Source organism: Emydura macquarii, unplaced genomic scaffold, assembly GCF_026122565.2.
Source record: "Emydura macquarii macquarii isolate MOO-44397 ecotype Brisbane River unplaced genomic scaffold, CSIRO-AGI_Emac_v2 contig_3390, whole genome shotgun sequence".
Classification (NCBI taxonomy): domain Eukaryota; kingdom Metazoa; phylum Chordata; order Testudines; family Chelidae; genus Emydura; species Emydura macquarii.
Genome location: NW_027133527.1, coordinates 1664957 through 1682713, shown reverse-complemented (window position 1 = coordinate 1682713; position 17757 = coordinate 1664957). Strand labels below are relative to the sequence as shown.

Below are 17757 nucleotides of genomic sequence, written 5' to 3'. Positions count from 1 at the left end.
GTTTTTCCAACATTTTTTCCATATTAGCCTTCAGATTTCATTATCTCGCCCCCCCCCGCCCCCCACCCAGCCCAGCGCTACGTCTGATCTCATTTCCATAATAGGATTGCGAGCACAGATGTCAGCCCTAGTGCAGCGGGGGGGCGGGGGTGAGGGAATGTCGCTGGATGATCACTGTTTCTATTCACACACACTCCACTCCGTGTTGATCAACAGCTCCGGGTACGTTTTTAAGGCACGTTTATACTAACGCCAAGCGATCGCGCCTGAATACGCAGCCGAAAGACACCAACTTCCATGTAAAACTTCCGAAGCGCCACTCGGAGCCCGGCAGGCGGTTTACAAAGGGTTTGCTGAAGAAAGGCAGCTCCCCCCGGCGCCTGGTTGACTCAGTAGAATTTCGCCTTTGAAATCTCGGTATTTTACATGTTCAAATTCCTTCCCCTAAGGGAAACCCTACAGCCATGAGAAGAGAAAGACGTGCCCCAGTTTGTAAGAAGGGCTTGAAAATCCAGATTATCCCCCCCTCCCCTTCCATCTCTCTGTTTTCCTTTTGAAACTTGAATCTTCCTCTCCCCCAACACACACACACACACACACACACACACACAGCCAGCCCAAGTTTGCTCCTTCCAAGATTTTCCACTTGGGTTTAAAAAAAAAACAAACAAACAAACAGGTTTCAGACAAGAATGGTCCGTGTAAACCCCACAGGACCCGAATGCACCCATGAAAATGGGGGAAATATACATATATCTTTTTAAATCCATTTCCTCTGGATTAAAGACCCGGCCCAAGTTGACGTGACAGCAGGACCGGCCCACTGAAGACAGGCGGTGACCCCAGGCCGGTTATGAAGGCAGTTCACTTTAACACCCAAGGTGAATGTAGACACAAAGCCGGAAGAACGACTCACCTGGTTTAAATCTTCATCATTGAGCAAATGGGATTCCCGAGGCTTAAAGCAATTCTGACACTTGCTTTTGTTGAAAATATTTGCTTGGAATTTCCTGCAGGGATTCTCCTTCGCAGACATGGTGTTGCTGCCCCGCAACGCCGGACACTTGTCCCCACTTGTGTTTCGGGATGAAACCCGACGATAGCCCAGGCGTCTGCTCTTTGAAGCGGAGGGAAGGGGGTTTGACACCGATTCCTTCAAGGTGAATCCGCTTCCAGGATCACAACGCCACGGAGTGAAATGTCAGCCTCGCCTGAAGCGGAGTGGGTAGCATCCCAATTTCCAAAGGCGGGGGGGGACGGGACGTGCAGCGTAGAAAGCACACACAAACAAACCGGGGGGGGACTCAAAGCAACTGCCCCCAAAATAATAATAATCATAAAAACCCAGCCACAAGAAGCCAGAGATTTCTTCACAAACGCATCGCTTCTCCCCAGGCCAAGAGAGAAATTCCAGCTGCCGGGGCAGGATTTGCTGGCCGGAGGTGGCAATCCCAGATGATCCGAAGCGGGGGGGTGTAAATCAAACGCAAGAAAACCAGATCCGCTCCCCTCCCCACGCAGCCCAGTTAAGCCACAATCGCAGGCCGGCGGAGGAGCTGCTCGCCCGCAGCGGTAGCTTCCTTCCAGGGAGGGGGCGATTTGCCATGCATAATAATCCGGATTGTCCCCCAAAAGAAGCGCCTGGCGGAGCGTGCGGGAATCCGGGGAAGCGAAGTGGCGGCAGCAGAAAATAATCAATGCAACTTCCTTGCCCCCTCCCCCCGCCCGCCGCGCTGGGGAGCGGGACGGCCCAGCCCCCAGAGCCTCACGCGGGGCACGAATCCCATCTGCTGCCCAGGGGTCCCCGTGCAACGCCGAGCTCGGCCCCGCCGCCGCCGCCCGGCCTCAGTCCGCCCATGGATGCATGCACGGAGGGGAGGGGAAACGCCTCGCTCCCCCCCTGCAAGGAGGAGGATGGTTTATTGCAGTCCCCGGGGCCAGGCAGGCGGGTCTCCCCCCTTTGCAACGCACCCACCGCCGCTTCCCCCCCCCGGGCGGCCGCAGGGAAAGGGTTGCAAGGAAAGGGGGGGGTGGGAGAAGCCAAACCCACCCACCCCAAATCCTCTCGCGCTCCCAGGGTCCTGGCCGAGAGCGGGGGGCTGGGGGGGGCCTGCTGCTGCTCCAGGACCTGATGGACATGGCGCCCTACCCAATGGCAGGCTGGCTTAGCTGCTAACAAAAGAAAGCTCTGGCCAATCAGAGGCAGAGGACAGAAGAAGGCGGGCACTGGGAGGGGGGGGGAAGAAGCGGGGAGGGGGAGGGGAAAGGGGCGTTCGGGCCCGGTGGGCGCGCGTGCGGCCGACGGGGGGGGGGAAGCCCTGACAGCTGGGGCTGCCGGAGTGTCACGGCCGGGGGGAGGGGAAGCTACCCCCCGTTGCATCCTCCGGCGGGTCTGGTTGCAACTGTTTCCATGTGTGGACACATCCCCTTCCTGGAAGGAGCCGGAGGGTTTTGCCCGGGCTGGCAGGGTGGGGACTGGTTTGCACTGCAGGAGGTGCAGGTTCTGGGCTGTGTTTCCCACCGCCCCGGGTCCAGGTCGCCCTAGGGGAGAGGCCGGCCTTGGTGATTATTAGTTATTTGCAAAGGGTGAAGTTGCAGCTGGTGGCCGCTCCCCCGCTCTCCAGAGGGTGCAGCACAGAAACTCCAGCAGCTGCAGGGAATGTGTATATAACAACAGGAGGGGTTTGCTCCACAGGCCGGGGCCAAAATTACACCCCCCCCCCCCCCCAATGCACGCACATGCTCACTGAGTTTTGTGCAACTTGCTACTGTGCTCCATTGCCCTCCACCCCAGAGGTGGCTGTATGTCAGTGGTGTTTGGGGCCCGATCCCACCCCCCTAACTCCCATTTGAGTCAATGGTGATAATCATGGGAGGAAAGGTTGCTCACAGGGGAAAGGTTTGCAGGGTCAGGCCTATTGTTTGCAAAGCGCTTAGGAATGAAATGTGACGTACCATGTCAAGTACAATCGTTTATCACCGTTTGAACTGTTTTTATTGTCCACTCTGTAACATCACAGACGGGAGCAATTTTTTAATAGTTACGACGCTACTTCGAAAATAGGAAATGGTTCCAGATTTCATCATAGAAAATTACAGCCAGATCCAGTGCTGGTGTTAATGGGAGAGGAGATTGTGTAAGGAATGCAGGAAAGGGCCCTGTGTTCGGCTTGGTACTTCCCTACACAAACGCCAGAGACCAACACAAGCTGCACGGGGTCCCTGCAGAATGGTTACAAGATGCCATCGGCCTGTACAAGTCAAAATGTGCTTTGGTAAGAGGGAAAAAAATACGCAGGACTAAGCAATAATAATGTAGAAATAACATTGCTCTGTGTGTCTGGCGGGCATACCTCTGCGCATGAGCCGAGGAACCCCCACCGAAGGCAGCCCCCCGAGTGCCAGACAGAGACAGAAGGCCCTTCTTTAAAAACAGGGATGAAATCTATGGTTCCCTGCTCCAGATTTATATTGGAGCCAAAAGACTGTGTTTGCAGGAATAGAGGACAGGAACAATGGCACAAAATAACCATCACCTGCTTAGGAAGGCAGTGTAGGCTAAGGGCTAGTGTGGCAGACAAAACTCAGGAGATCTTGGTTCTTTTCCTGCTTCTGCCAGTGGCTGGGTGACCTTGAGCAAGTCCCTGTGGTCTAGATTGTCAAGGAAACCAGTGGCATTCATGGAAATCAGGTGCCTCAGTACCTTCAAAGAGTTAGGCCCTTCTCTTTCTGCACTTCAGTTCTCCCATTTGTAAAATGAGGATAATGATACTGACCTTTGCAAAATGCCTTGCGCTCTCTTCATGCATGGGCACAATTACTAGGAAGATGTTTGCAAATACAAGAGATTCAGTTGACAAGAGAAATGATCTTGTCCATGGCCGTGCTAGAACACGAATATCACATTCATGCACCCCAGTCATTCCCTCAATCTATGCTTTGCTGCACTGCTGTTTAGTCTATCTTTCATTCCGCTCTCTGACAAAGGTGAGCGTGTTTGCATCAGCTTGATAGCAGCCTGACTGTGTTTGCAGTGCACCTGCGTGCACACGTTTGGCTTATTAATTAGAACACTTAGGTGCTAGGGCCTACAGTACATATTGTGGAGTCCAAGAAGGAAACAATCAGAAAAACACAGAAACATTCCAGCTGGAAAGACCGCACCCGCCCTGCGTTTGTTCCATACTGTATTATAACCCCTCTGGACCTAGACTATAAACTCCTTGGAGGAGAAAATCTTTTTGTTTGTTCAGCACATTTTTACCCTGTGGAAAGCACCAGCGGTATCTACAGAGTAAATATAATCTACAGGAGGGACCATAAATCTACAGTACATGTTATAATGCATATAAAGCTTGCGTTATTGGGGGCCCCCCCCCCCAAAAAAAACAACCCACAGTCAGGGTTCTTATTTATACTACATTAGCAGCAGCTAAAAGCCTCATCTGAGATTAGGCCCCCATTGCGTTAGCACTATACAAATACATTGGGAGAAACAGTCCTTACCCTGACGAGCTTTCAATCTAAACAGAAAGGTGAAGGGACTTGCCCAGGGTCCCACAACAGGCTCGGTGGCAAAGCCATGAATAGACTCAGGTGCCCTGACGCCCAGTCCAGTGTCCTACCGACTGAGCCATGTGCCCCCCCTCAGTGGGGATAAGGCTTTTAAAGAGGTGACTTCTTCCAAGCCCAAAGTTTCATCTTCTTTTCATACGAGTTCTGTGGCCACCCCAGACCTGCCCACGTAAATGGAGGTGGTCATTGAGTAGTTCGGCAAACGGGAAAGGCACGTTAGATGACTGACTCAGCTATGGACATGTTCATCAAAGTTAGGGATCGGTCTGTCAGTCAAGTCAACACGCCCCCACCACGAGATGCAATGGTTTCATCTCTGTAAGGTCCAGCTTGGCAGTCAGAGTAGCGGTGATGGGACAGCCCTCACTGGCCCTCTGTCACATTGGAGCAATGGGAGGATGGAGCAAGATGCACTAGCCTGTTGTCTGCAAAGGACAAATTCAACATCTTATCATTGTCGTTTCCTTGGGCTTTTGCTGTTCCTTTGGAGAATCTTTGAGGCACCCATCTGCACAACCGACAGGGCGGGCCCAGAACTATAACTTGCTACTTTGAAGAGTCATACACAAACTCCTGCTTTACTGGCGCTGGGCGAGGGGATTTGGGTGCCATTAATTTTAAAGCAAGCTGGATGCTTAAACCCAATAGGCAGCTCAGAAAAGCTTAGCCTGGGCGTTCAGCTGATCCCGCAAAACACAGGTTTGACCTACGACCTTGAACAATGAACAGAAACTCTTCCCAGGTGTTGAGGATCATGCGGCATGCCCCCAAGAGAGGAAACGCCCTATCTCTCAGCAGTCCGCTGTCTATCCCAGAGGGCCCTGCCATTGGGAGAATCCATGTGTTCCTTCGCTGCTTTGATGTAGGGCCCAGATCTTGTCAGACTCGCCAAGCCGTCTGCAAATTGTTCTCCTGCTCATAAATAAATATTACCGTGACTGCTGTTTGTTTATGGGAGAGGAGCCTGTCCCATCACCTCGCTGCCGCTGCTTGAAAAATGAATGTCAGGCTCGTAGACCCAAAGCTGACCTCCTGGTTGAAAGAAAAATAGGCCTGCAAAGAGGCAAATGCGCTCCTGAGTCTGTCGACCTGAGCCAGACTCCATCTGGTGAATGCAGGAGACAGGCCCAGAAAGGACAGCATCTTGGGAAACACACTGAATGGGGCATTAGGGAAAGCGCCTCTTGGGACGTGCCAGGTTCCATGATAACGGGATCTCATCCAGGCATCCGTGGCAGCTTTCATACAAGGACCTCGAAGAGCCTCAGAGACACTGTGGCCCCCTGGCACTGCCTACGGGTCCCAGCTGGGTGCTGAGTGTCTCTCTGAATGCTGGAGCAAAACGCAATCTTCCCACACAGTCACTTGAGCCGCCCCGGCGCCATTACCGCAGCCTGGGGGCTCTGCAGCTAGTGCGTGCCTCCTCTCTGGGGGCGACTGCCCCAACAGCCTCCACAACTCTCATTGTACCATGTTACGGGGTGGGGGTGGGGAAACTGAGGCAGGGAGAGGTGAAGGGATTTGCCCAAGGTCCCACAGCAAATCAGTGGCACAGCCCACAGGAGAACCAAGGAATCCTGGCACAGAGTCTCACTGCTGTGACCACTGCATCACACTTCTCCACAAAGCTTGGGCTAGAACCCAGGCATCCTGTCCCCCCAGGCGTGCAGTCAAGCCTCTTGAAAAGTGTTCTGCCCATCAGCTGGCTCGGCTGTCTGAGCAGCTGGGCACGCAGCGGGGGGGCTCGCAGTGTAGTGCATAGATGCTGTCCTCGTCTTTGGACGAGGCTATTGCCAAGTCACAGGGTTTTGCAAGCCTCCTGCCTTTAATTCACTGGGCTAGTAAATGTGGATAATGCGGTGCTGTGCTGAGGGGAGCAATTAGAAAATGGGGAGAATCACCCGGGCTTTATACCAGCATAAACACTGACAGAGGTGTTTAACGTTGGCCCTCAAGCAGATCCCTGTCTGGGTGAGCAGAGGGGCAGGGCAACTTGGTGAGCGTTGGCCGCGCGAAGCTGCAGACCCTGGAGACATAAGCCGAAGTCAGGAGCCGTTCAAGGGCAAAGGCAAAGGTTGCCGCGCCGACGTGGGTGCAGGACGTAAGGAATGGTTCGCAGGGTTAGTCCCTCGGAGAGCCAGAGCCCAGATACCAGGAGCGATAGTGCCAAGGGGCAGGAAAGCCCCAGTTCATTCCCGCCCCATGGCCCTGGCACCATGCAGGGCGGCCCTGGCTCATTCCCACAATGAGCTGGAGTTGCTGCGGAGGTGGCTTGCTCATGCTCCCTAAGCGACATTTGACTCCTGAGCACTGCTCGCTCCCTTACAGCGACAGGCCTCGCAGCCCGTGAAACAGGTGGGCTGGCCAGGTCCAGCCTGCCCAGTCACGCCAGCCCCTGCCCAGGCCAGCGCCCCGGGTGCTGCATCTCTGCTCTCGGGCACCGTGAGTCAGGGACACACGGCGGCACGGCCCAGCGTGGACGTGGCTGGGCGAATAACCCAGCCTGGCAGGGAGACCAGCGACAGGCTCTGAACCGGAGGTTTCCAAGCAGCAAGTGTGTGGGGAAGATGCTGCCTGCTGCGTCCTACTGGGGGGGGCTGAGGGCTCTGATCTGGGGCTGTCAGGCCCAGATGCCCCCATGAACCGCGAGTAGGGACATCCGTTTCCATGGCCCTTTATAAACAGGCAGCTCAGGCAGGTCCCTGCCGCAGGGGGAGGGACAGCTTTAGTTTATCATAGGTGCTCAGCAGCTGCCCCTCTCCCACACGCACCAGGACCATCAGTGGCTGGGTGAGTCACTGCATCCCTCAGCCTCCCTGCTCGCCCCCCGACCCATCCTCTGCTGCTCCCCAGAAGCCCGCCCAGCTGACAAGAACACCTGCTCATGTCTCTGCACCAGGGGAATATTAACCGCAGGGTCCCTCTGCCCGGGTTTATGATGACATAAAACACGGGTGATTTTCCCCCCCTTTTCTAATTACGCCCCTCAGCACAGCACCACGGGGCAGTGTCTCTTCATTCCTGTTTCACAGCTAGGGAAACTGAGGCACGGCCTCACACAGTACGTCAGTGACAGCGCTGGGATTCAAACCCAGGCGTGCCTGGCTGCCTGGCCACACCCCCTCCTGGGGGAAACCATTGGGAGTTTCAGGTCGTGCCATATTCCCCTAGGAGGGCAGCACGGTCTCAGGTGTGACCCAGGGCCTTGGTGTTCTCGCTAGATCCCCTGCACCGCAAGGCACTGCTGCCCTGTCAGTAGTACTGGGAAGCTTAACCAGCTGCTGTATAGTCAGCAGTTCCCCATGTGGGTGAAAGGGGCGAGATCTTTACGGCAAAGGCTGCTGTGTCCCTATCTATAGGGCCACCCCACAGCCTAGTCCCCCAGGGTTTGACCCATCCGGATGAGGCCAGACCAAGCCAGCTGCAGGTCCTTGGCTTACGTGCCACAAACAGATGCGTGCAGGAGGGTAACTAAATCAGGCGGCTGGAGGTAGCAGCTGGCCTGCGCTGCATTACAGCGAGATTTCCTGTGCCCCCCAATGTATCATTCAAGAAATGTCTCACTTCCTTCCTCAGTGGACACATTTTCTGCTCCTCATTAGCTCTGGGCTTTGCAGCCCTTGAGTTCAGAGTTCGCTGGCGATTTCATTCCACATCCACTTTGCTTAGGAGGGGGCCTGTTCTTTCGCTGTCTCTCCTAGACTTGGGTTGGCCACTTTTCTTTTACTCCGCTGTGGCTGCCCCCAGCTCTTCTCCACGGCTCTCCCTCAGTGGAATGATTGTTGTTCCTCCTTTGCCTGGTTATTGGGGCTGATCCATGCATCCAACCTGAGCTGCAGGCTCCTTAAAAGGCCAGGATTGCTGTGTGGAAAATTGTCCCTATAGGCTGGAAGACAAATCCGGCTTTTAGCGGCACCAGCCTAGCTCCATCATTACTCCAGATTCATAGCAGCGCGACAGAGCAGCAGCTGGGTTGGTGTTTGGGGCTGGCCTGGGCAGGACCGCCCTGTTCCCCATAATCAGCTCATCTGTCTGCTTCTCCTAGCAGGAACATGTATACGAATTTGGCTCTCAAGGGATCACGTTATGCTCAGAGCATGGTGTTTCTTTCTGCCCCCAGTGGACTCACCTAGCAACGTGCTTTGGATTTCAGGCACCTGTTTCGCTCTTTTCCCGTTGTAAAGATCTAACCCTTCAAACGTTGCCCTGCTGGCACAGCTTGGCAGGTAGCTGTCTCCAGAAAAGGGGTCCAACCACCCCTCCATGCGATGTGAGTGCTGCTGACTGCCCCGCCCGTTTATTTGGCCTTCGGAGCCGAACGGATCGCACTGAAATGCACTGGTGCTGGAAGCAAGAGCCAGGCCTGTTACAAAAACCTAACAAAGAAATGAAATGCAAAACCAGCGGTTGCTGCAACAGGGAAGTGGCTCAGCAGTGATAAAACCCATGAAATGCAAGCGGTCCTACGGGGAGCTTGACGCCACGGCTCTGCACACACTGGGATTGCGGGGTCTGGACTTTAAAACCTAAAGGTCTTGTCTATATTAGGCTTTTTTACATTGATTGCCAATTAATTGAAGGTGAATACACCTTTGTAAAGGCTGGGTGGATGCTCCCTACCTATGTGATCACAGCTACCAACCGTTGGACTCCGGCTAGAGTATAAAAGGATGGTTAAGGCCAGATTCTGCCCTCCCTTAGCCTGGATTAATTTTCATGTGTGGACAATGGTTCTCAATGGTCCTTACTCTATAAGTAGTGCCATGGAATGCCTAGGACTGCGGGAGGAGTAAGGTACTATTGCCAGGGTGCCAGAGTCAGGCCCTAAGGAAAACTGGAAGCGAATAAGTGCAATGGGGCAGAGGTACTGCTGCCGTAGCAATGCCGGCAGCGCTAGGCAGTCACCGATCGTGAGTCGGCCGCTCCCTGCAAATCATGACTGGCTTCCTAAGATAGCAAATGTGGGGTTCTTTGTATTTGCTTCCCGGTGTGTCAGCCTTTTTTGCGGGGCGATCCCATTAGAGGCAGGGTTGTCTTGCGGATGGAGCAGTGGCGTGAGACTCAGCCCCCTCCCCGAGCCCGGCGTCCCCCAAGCCTGCCCCTAAATCTGGCCCTGGAGGCTACAGGTCAGGGGTGTAGTTAACTGGCTGAGCTGCGTATGGGAAGGTTTCCCACAATCGGCTCCAAACCCTTTGCTTTTATGAGCAATAAACAGTCCACTAATTCCCAGGGCAGAGAAAAGGAACCCAGCAGCCATGTAACCCACTGCACAGAGACCAGTGGCTCGCAACCTTTCCAGGCGACTGGACCCCTTGCAGGAGTCTGCGTTGTCTTGGCTACCCCCAAGTCTCACCTCAATTAAAAACGACTTGCTGACCAAATCAGACACGACGATATAAAAGCGTCACAGCTCCCTGTGACTGAAACACGGCTCCCGGCGGTCTCATTTTTACCGTAGAATGATAAAATGAATCGATTGGAATATAAACATTTCAGCGCGCGGCACACAGAGCAGTATAAACACGTCAGTGTCTGGATGAAAGTCTAGTCTGTGCTGACTTTCGCTAGTGTTTTTTCTGTAGCCTGTTGTAAAACTAGGCTAATATCTGGATGAGTGGATGTACCCTCTGGAAGACCTCAGCGTACCCCTGACTTAGACCATCCCCTCCCCAACGGAGAAGTGCCTTCGACTCCCCTGGTGTGTCCCTTCCTCCTGGGGAGAATCCCTGGCCCCTAACCCAGCCATGTAGCTCTGAAGGAGAGAAAACCGGGCAGGTGACAGGTCCTTGTGGCTTGGCTCAGACCTGGTCTGGGCAGTAACCTCGCCTGTCTCCCTCTCATCCCCAGGAGATACAGTCAGGAGGGAGAGCTCCCACTTCATCCCATCCTGCTCCGCTCCATTCCTCCCCTCCGGGGCCCGAGGCAGGGCGCAGTTGGCTGCTCTGGCAGTTTCAGTGGCACTGCTGAATGCAGCCTGACAGGTTTGCAGAGAAGCTCTTCTTGTTCAGCTGGATTGCCGAGAGAGCCAGGGCTGAATTCTGCATCCATCCACGCCCCGGGCCGAGCCCGCTGCCTCTGGCCAGGCGGGTGTAGGTCGGCGTGGAACATCACCCTGAACCGATGGCTGTGTCACGGGCTCGCTGCTGAGAGCGCCCGGGTGCTCACCTCAGCCGCGCGGGGCAGGAGACACCCAGCGATGTTACATGCACTCACGCTGCCGCGCTGGCTTATGGCTGAGGGCGCCGGGGCAAGCCAGCCACAAATCCTGTTCCAAACTCCAAGCACGGCCCAGACCCGAGTCTTTTAAGCAGCGTGAAACCCGAGGTGCCATTGCATGCAAGCAGCGCAGCACCCTCCGGGTTGGCGAGTTGGAGGGCAAACACCGTTAATTGCGCCCTGCCCACAAGTGCCCTGGTTTTAATGCACGGACAGCCCAGAGCGGGAAGAGGGAAGCTGGGGGGCTGAGCCAGCGGCCAGGAGGTTGGCGTCACTGGACTTTTAGGAATTGCTCCCTCACCAGCCCGCGGATGCTCCTGCCCATCAACGTAACGGCGTCATCGGGAGAGGCGCGACATCTGGGACCGCAATGGCAAACCCCGGCCTGCCTGGCGGTACCTCCCCTAGGCGTGCTCACTGTCGCGCTATGGGGACCAGATACGGCCAGTGGCACCGAGTCCCCCTGCCTCACTCGTACAGGGCGTGAGGGGACTAGCAAGGTGCTGGCAGGCGGGTTTCCATTGCAAGCCCCGTTGGGGGGATGCTGGCTGAGGTCACACCTGACACCCAGCTCTCGTAGGCTCCCCAACAGCCCTGCGGAGGCGGGGGGGGGGGGGATAGCGGAGATGACTCATCCTGGGAGAGGGCTGGCACCATCTCTGGCCCACACGCGGCTTCCTTCCAGCAGGCAGCAAGGCCAGCTGCCACGGCAGTCACTGCACAGGCATCAGGCGGGGCAGACCCCGGGCACTTACTCAGCCTGTACTCAGGGGAAATCAGGCGTTTCACCCCGATAAGAGCTGAGCAAGGAGCCCAGGACTTGGCCCTGGAGAATCAGGGAAGATGGATTGCCCCAGGGCTGTTTACTTACCATAGCACCCAGGTGCAAGGGAGCTGCGGGGGGTGCCGAGGGACAGACCCACGGACAGTTCCAGGCCCCAGGGCAGAACAGTCCGTGTGCCCCAGTGCAGGGGCAGAGGGGTCAGGAGTATGCCCTGGCTGCCTGTGACAGGGGGCGACTCCAAGGAGGAGGGCCTGGCCGGCGCCCTCCCCAGGTCGGTGCCCGGGGGGTGGGCCTCCCCCCCCACTCTTCCTCGGTACACCACCGAGGAGCAGCTTCCCAGGTAGATTACTGCTGAGTAGCAGATACCACCTCAGGGGAGGGGCAGACAATGCGAGTGGCTGGGGCCTCTGGGTAAGGGGGTGTGTGGAGGAGCGGAGGATACATATCTATCCTCCCATCCGCCCTGCCCTGGGCCTTTGCTGCCCTTGGCCCCCCCCATCGGCGGGCCTGGACAGAGGGTGGGAGAACGTGCACTGTGTATAACTCAGCCGGGCCAGTGGAAGAGCAGGACTCTCTGCTGAATTTTCTTTTGCAAACAAGGAGACGCCCATTGAGCTTCTGGCCCTTGTCACTGGAGCTGCCCAGCCGTCAGCCCAGGACAACAGATTCACTGGCCGTCAGCTAAGGCTCAGAGCCAAGGTCTTGAACCCCTGAGACACTAACCCCTGTCCCCTGGCCAAACCCTGCAGGGTCAGTTAGATCCTGCCTCCCCCTGTTCCCAGTGGAGCTAAAGGAGGACACAGCGGTTGGCTCGGTTCCCTGCCCTGCTGCGTGGTGTGAAGCCGCTGACGTGTTCCATTCCTGCTTTGGTTTGTTTCAAGGCACAGATTGGTTACCCACAGGGGGTAGCCGGTCCCTGGTTTGATGTAGCTTCTGGGACAGGGGGTGGCAGATTTGAAAAGATGGAGAGACGCTCAGACAGAGGAAGCTGGAATCGGATGAACCTCTTCAACCGATACCTAGTTCTGCGCAGTTTTCTGTAATTAGAGCAATTCAAGTAATGGAGGAACATCAGGTATTTGTTAGGGAGGTTACACAGCAAGGACATGACGCCGGGCAAGCAAACCACCCAAAGCCGAAACGCCCAAACCCTCAAAATCCGGCGCATTGGGCCCCAGGACTCCAGTGTCAGGGAATGCTCCACTGAGCCGGGGAAGGAAATCCTTCCCCATTCCAGGAGTGGGGAAAGGACAGCATCAGGGACACCCCAGCTGCATTCACCAGCTGGGGAAGAGGCTCAAGAGTGCAAAAATCAATAGGTAACAGAGACTGGCAGGGACTCCCCGGGGTCATTGCTTGTGCCTCCTAGACATAGGCTTTGAACAGGCAGCTTTTTTTTTTTCATTTTTAACTTCTGAGCAAAAGATATTTACAAATCGGTAGGTCTCAATATATGATCTGCTTCAAAGGCAATTTCCAGCACTGTTCCAAGTCGCAACCCAAAAGGGTTCTCCCCCTTTTGTTCGCTTTAAGGCACTTTATTTGTAGGTTTCTTTAATGTTTACTAGGTGAGAACTCAGTGGTGTTATATTTGTTTTACTCAACCTTTTCCCCAGTTTAGCTTAGAGAATCAAAACCATTTCCAAGGCTATTTAAGTCACTCAGTAAAATTTTAAAGAAATTTGGAATAATAAAAAAAATACTTTCAAATCTTTGGAGATCACAGTTTACTGCAGTAAGATGTACACCACCTTCACAGTGAAAAGATGCAATGCATTCCAGGCAGCTCCAAAGCAGGCAGGAGACACTAGGGGCAAGAAAGGCCAAACCCAGCGAGCGGGGTGGGGCTCGGAGCCCGAGCGGGACCATCTACACTGCTCTTTTCAGCACCGTCGCATGAGCCCCACAAGCCCCAGCCCGTCACCCCGGCCTCCTTGTGTTTGTAATGTAGACGTGCCCTCCGAGGCCACCGCAAACTGGGGCGTCTCCACCAGCGTCCCTGAGAACAGCATCGCTGCCAGCAGAGAGAGCCTGGCCCGCTCGGAGCGGGTTCTCAGCCCTCCGTGGCGTCTCGGGCTGGTGCTCACGTTTGAGCTGCCAGCCTGAGACACCCTGGCAGACAAGCTGGTCGGGGCGCAGAGTGGGCCTGTGTGTTTGTCTGGGTGAGGGCGGCGGCTGGGGTTACCACATTACGGCCCCACAGGGATCACCAGCCGTTCCCAGCAGAGAGGAGGCTGCGGTCGCACCCGGGGCCGATCGGGACGCGTGTGCCATGGCGCTAGGCCAGGCCTTTGCGGCTTATCCTTGCATCGCTGCAGTGAGGTAGGGCATGACCGCAGGGGATTAGGAACCAGGACTCCGGGGTTCTAGTCCCGCCTGGGCATCCACTCTCTGTGTAACCTTGGGAGAGTCATTCCCCCCCCCCCCCCCCCCGTGACTTCAGTTCACCATACGGTGGTGATGGATGCCCGGGGGGGAGTTAATTAATTCATGGGTGGCTGTAAACACCGCCTCCTTGCACTCTAGCTAATGGAGTGCAGAGGTTATTTCCAGTGGTTTTCCTCTAGCTAGCAGCAGACCGAGCTGCTTTTCCACGGCCCCACTTCACCGCTAATGATTTAAGTCCACGCCAGACCCCGGCGGCTGGGGGCTGGTGGCACAGGGATCCCTGCCGGCCCTTCTCTGCTCCTTCCCCTCCTGGCACCTGCAGGGGGCTGTGGAAGCATCTCCAATGCCGCGCTGCTCCACGCTCTGCACCTGGACATCATTCGAGGAAACGTCTGCCCCAGGCGTACCCTAGGGCCGAAAGGGAGACAATGCGCTGCTACGGCTGGCCCAGGAGTCCCTTGGCAGGGAGCCATGAGCTGGGCGTGATGCTGGCTTTGAGAGGCACGAGAAGTGACTCTAGGGCCAAGCTGCGTCTCCACTGGCACCAATCAGTCCATCTCCGGCCAGGACTGCCTGTTGGCCCGTCTCTGAGACGCGAGATTTCTCTCACACTGCTGCATTACTCCGCTTCACGTTTACAGCCCTGCCGTTTTCTCCAAAGAGCTCAACTTGGCAGCAGCGTGGATGGCACCCCCAGCTGAGCACCAGCGCCAGTCAGGTTTAGACCACACCTGTGCCTAAGACGAACCAGACAGCCTCCTGCGTCAGCTTCTCACACACCGGCCCACTGGAAAGACCCCGAAAGGGATACACCAGGCCAGTCGTGCGGCCAGCTTCGAGTCTCCGCCTGCCTCTGCAAGTTGGAGCGCACGGGAACGGGTGCACGTCCATCTTTGCACATTGCATAGCTGGGTGCCCAGCCACTGGATGAGCAGGTACAAATCCCGTGGCTGGTGCAGAAAGCCTGCTTGTCCATGTCTGCATGCGCCAACAGCTCCCTGGCCCAGGACTCAGCATTTGCCCCCTGCTGCCCCATATTTAAAGAATAAAGCAGCTGATTTTTAATCCTTCCTCCTGCCTCCCACACAAGTGCCAGCAATGGGGGTCGGAGCCTGGCCCAGAGCTTCCTGCGATCTCCAGAACCCTCCCTTTGGCGGGGACTGAACATCAGCACCAGGAAAAGGTTCTGGACCAACGGCCCCAAAGACTAAAGTCTCCTGCTTATGCCCAGAATAAATACGAACTGCTGCTAGGCCGGCTTTACCAGCATGGCCCTGCGGAGCTGCCTCTGGCCTCCTGCCCACCCCGGCCGGGACAGCGTGAGCACGCCCAAGAAGTGAAAGGTGGGTCTCTGTGCTCCACTTGGCTTCTCTTCTGAGATGACCAACACGGGCGCCGCCTTGTGCCCCCTGGGCTTAGCCCGCCCAGCCTGGAGTCCGAGGGAAGGCGGGAGAGTGGAACTGGAGTGACGGCTTTCGGGAAGTGGAGACCTCTAAGGCCAGGACTAAGGCCTTAAACTGTCACCTGGGGCACGTCTTTTCCTCCGACCACGGCAGATCGTATTTAAAAACCGGTCTCGACTTGGGTGACGGTTCTTGTTTTTCTGGTCGCAAAGAGCATTGAGCCCCCAGACCACGGCACGGGGGTCCTGCCGGTTCTGCAGCTGGAAAGATCTCAGCCCCCCACCGGCAGCCGCCATGCAGAGCTGCAGAGTACAGGCTGCTCTCCTCCTACCCAGAGGGCTTGGGTGGCGCAGAAGCAGCACGATCTGGGACAGCGGCCCTCTGCATTCGCCGACAGACAGACGTGCCGTGTGCTGGGTCTGGCTGTTGGCTCCGGCGAACACAGCCCGACGGCTGTCAGAATACCCACTCAGCCTGGCTTCCCAACCGTTGTCCTCGCCAGTGGGGTCGGCCCTGGCTGCTCCTGGAGAGGGCCCCTCCATGGTTCTCTCAGACTCCCCGGGGAGTGGGAGTTCACGCTCCTAGGGGGGTGGGATGTGGCTTCCACAGCAGGGCACATGGGGCTGGCTTAGTGCCACACAGGGGGTGCTCGTGTCCCATGCAGAGTGGTCCTGCTGGGGAGACCCGACTCCTCTGGGCTTTAGAGAACTCAAAGGAAATCATCACATGCAACCAGGTGGCTCTGGGCGCACCTTGGCTCGGACCCTGCTGGAGATACCAGCTCCCTTGAGAACAGCTGGGCGGGTGGATGATCATTAACCCAGCTATCGCTGGGTGGGGAGCCCTGCACTAGGCACCTGACCGGCCCATTTCCATCAGGCGTTTGCTGCGCCAGCTGCCTCACTGTTCCCTGGCTCTGCACGTGGGTTGTGCTAGGATCACCCGGGTTATTCGAACACCCAGCCAGGGCCCGTGTGTCAAGTTACGCTCCCCGGGAGCCCGTTGTGCGCACGGGAAACGGATTGTCGCAGACACTGGGACAGGCCGTCATGAACTGGTGTGTGTGTCGTGCGTGTCTACTGCCCTCTCCTGGCTGGAGTCAGAACAGCTCAACTGTGTGTCCTAGGCCTGGTACAGCCAACCCGACAGGGATTCCACCGTTGTCCCCCTGTGCTTTTGGGGCGAGAGTCAGCGTTCTCTCCGCACTCCCAAGTGGCCACCATGGGCAGCATAATGACTAGAGATTAGCCATGGGATTAGTCGACCCTTTAACAACCGCTGAGCTCAGCACCACCTCATCTGCGGCAGGGTGCTTCCTGCAGCCCGGCACGCCCCAGCACCGCGCAGGGGCAGGATTCAGCCAGAGGAAAGAGCAGCACCTCTTGGATGACCAGTATTAGTTCTCGCAACCCCTGGATTTCTTGGAAGTCTCCTGCCCTAGTGCAAAGGAGACTTAGATGCTGCTTAGCTTGAGAGAGCAACATGCCGACAGCCGGAGGCAGCGTGCAAAGCCGTGCTCCACTGAGCCCGTGTCACAGAAAGGGCTGGGCCTGGGACCGAAAGGAACGAGAGAATCTGCCCGACCCCGTGCCGTGCATTACCCAAGGAACACCCGCTGCTGTCAGCAGGAGTGCCACGGGGTGGGGCGAGGGCTAGGCCCTGCGGGAGGAATGTTAGCTCGCCTCGCTGTAATCTTCCCCTGGCTTCTTTGGCAGAGGCTCCCCGGGGCGAGGTGCTGGGGGGCCATGCTAGGCAGAGCCGGTCACAGCTCCTGCCTAGCTGCTAGGCGCTCGGTTCTAATAGGACCAGGGGTCTCACAGAGGTGTTCAAGGCCAGGCTCTGAAGAAAATATTTAGGGGGACGCCAGGAGGACAAGGCACCTTCCTTCCGCCTCTGTGTTGAGAGAGGAGCCCGGGCCAGAGCCCGCCCCAGTGAGAAGATCAGGGTTTAAAGGGAAGGCTGAGCCAAGGGGGATCTGTGCATCCCTCTGTGCATAAGTCTGAGGATCCCAGCTCCAGCCGCTGGCTCCCAGCTGGCCAGAGGAGGAGCGGGAAGCTCACTCTGAGTGCAGCAGATGCCGGTCCCAGGCAGCACTGCCCGGCAATGGAGAGAGTCCTCTCTTCCTCCGCCCGCTCACCTGGCAGGCACCACCCGGGCACCTTCCCTTCCTGTTGACCCAAGGGGCGTGGGCCGTTCTGGAAAGCCGAGGGCTGGAGGAAACCACTGCTGCTCGGGGAAAACGAGATGTTCAGGCTCCAAGCCACTGAGCCTTCCCACTGCAGCCTCCCTGCCGAACGGGGACTCTGATCCCAGACAGTCTCCCTAGGAACCTGCTGAACTTGGCCTCGCTGCCTTGGATTCGTTCTTTTCCACTGAGCGGCCCAAGGAAGC

The 17757-nt window shown here is 56.6% G+C and overlaps 1 protein-coding gene across 6 annotated transcripts in view; it reads right to left on the bottom strand.

Annotated features, from left to right (window-relative positions):
• The window catches only part of MPRIP (myosin phosphatase Rho interacting protein), a 158710-nt gene extending 157242 nt beyond the window's left edge, over window positions 1–1468 (bottom strand). For all 6 annotated transcript variants that reach the window (XM_067534139.1, XM_067534135.1, XM_067534134.1 and 3 more), the window contains exon 1: window positions 917–1468. In XM_067534139.1, coding sequence (XP_067390240.1) covers window positions 917–1036 — 120 coding nt within the window. In that variant the 5' untranslated portion in view covers window positions 1037–1468. The remainder of the gene's footprint in view (window positions 1–916) is intronic.
• Between the last annotated feature and the right edge of the window lie 16289 nt (window positions 1469–17757).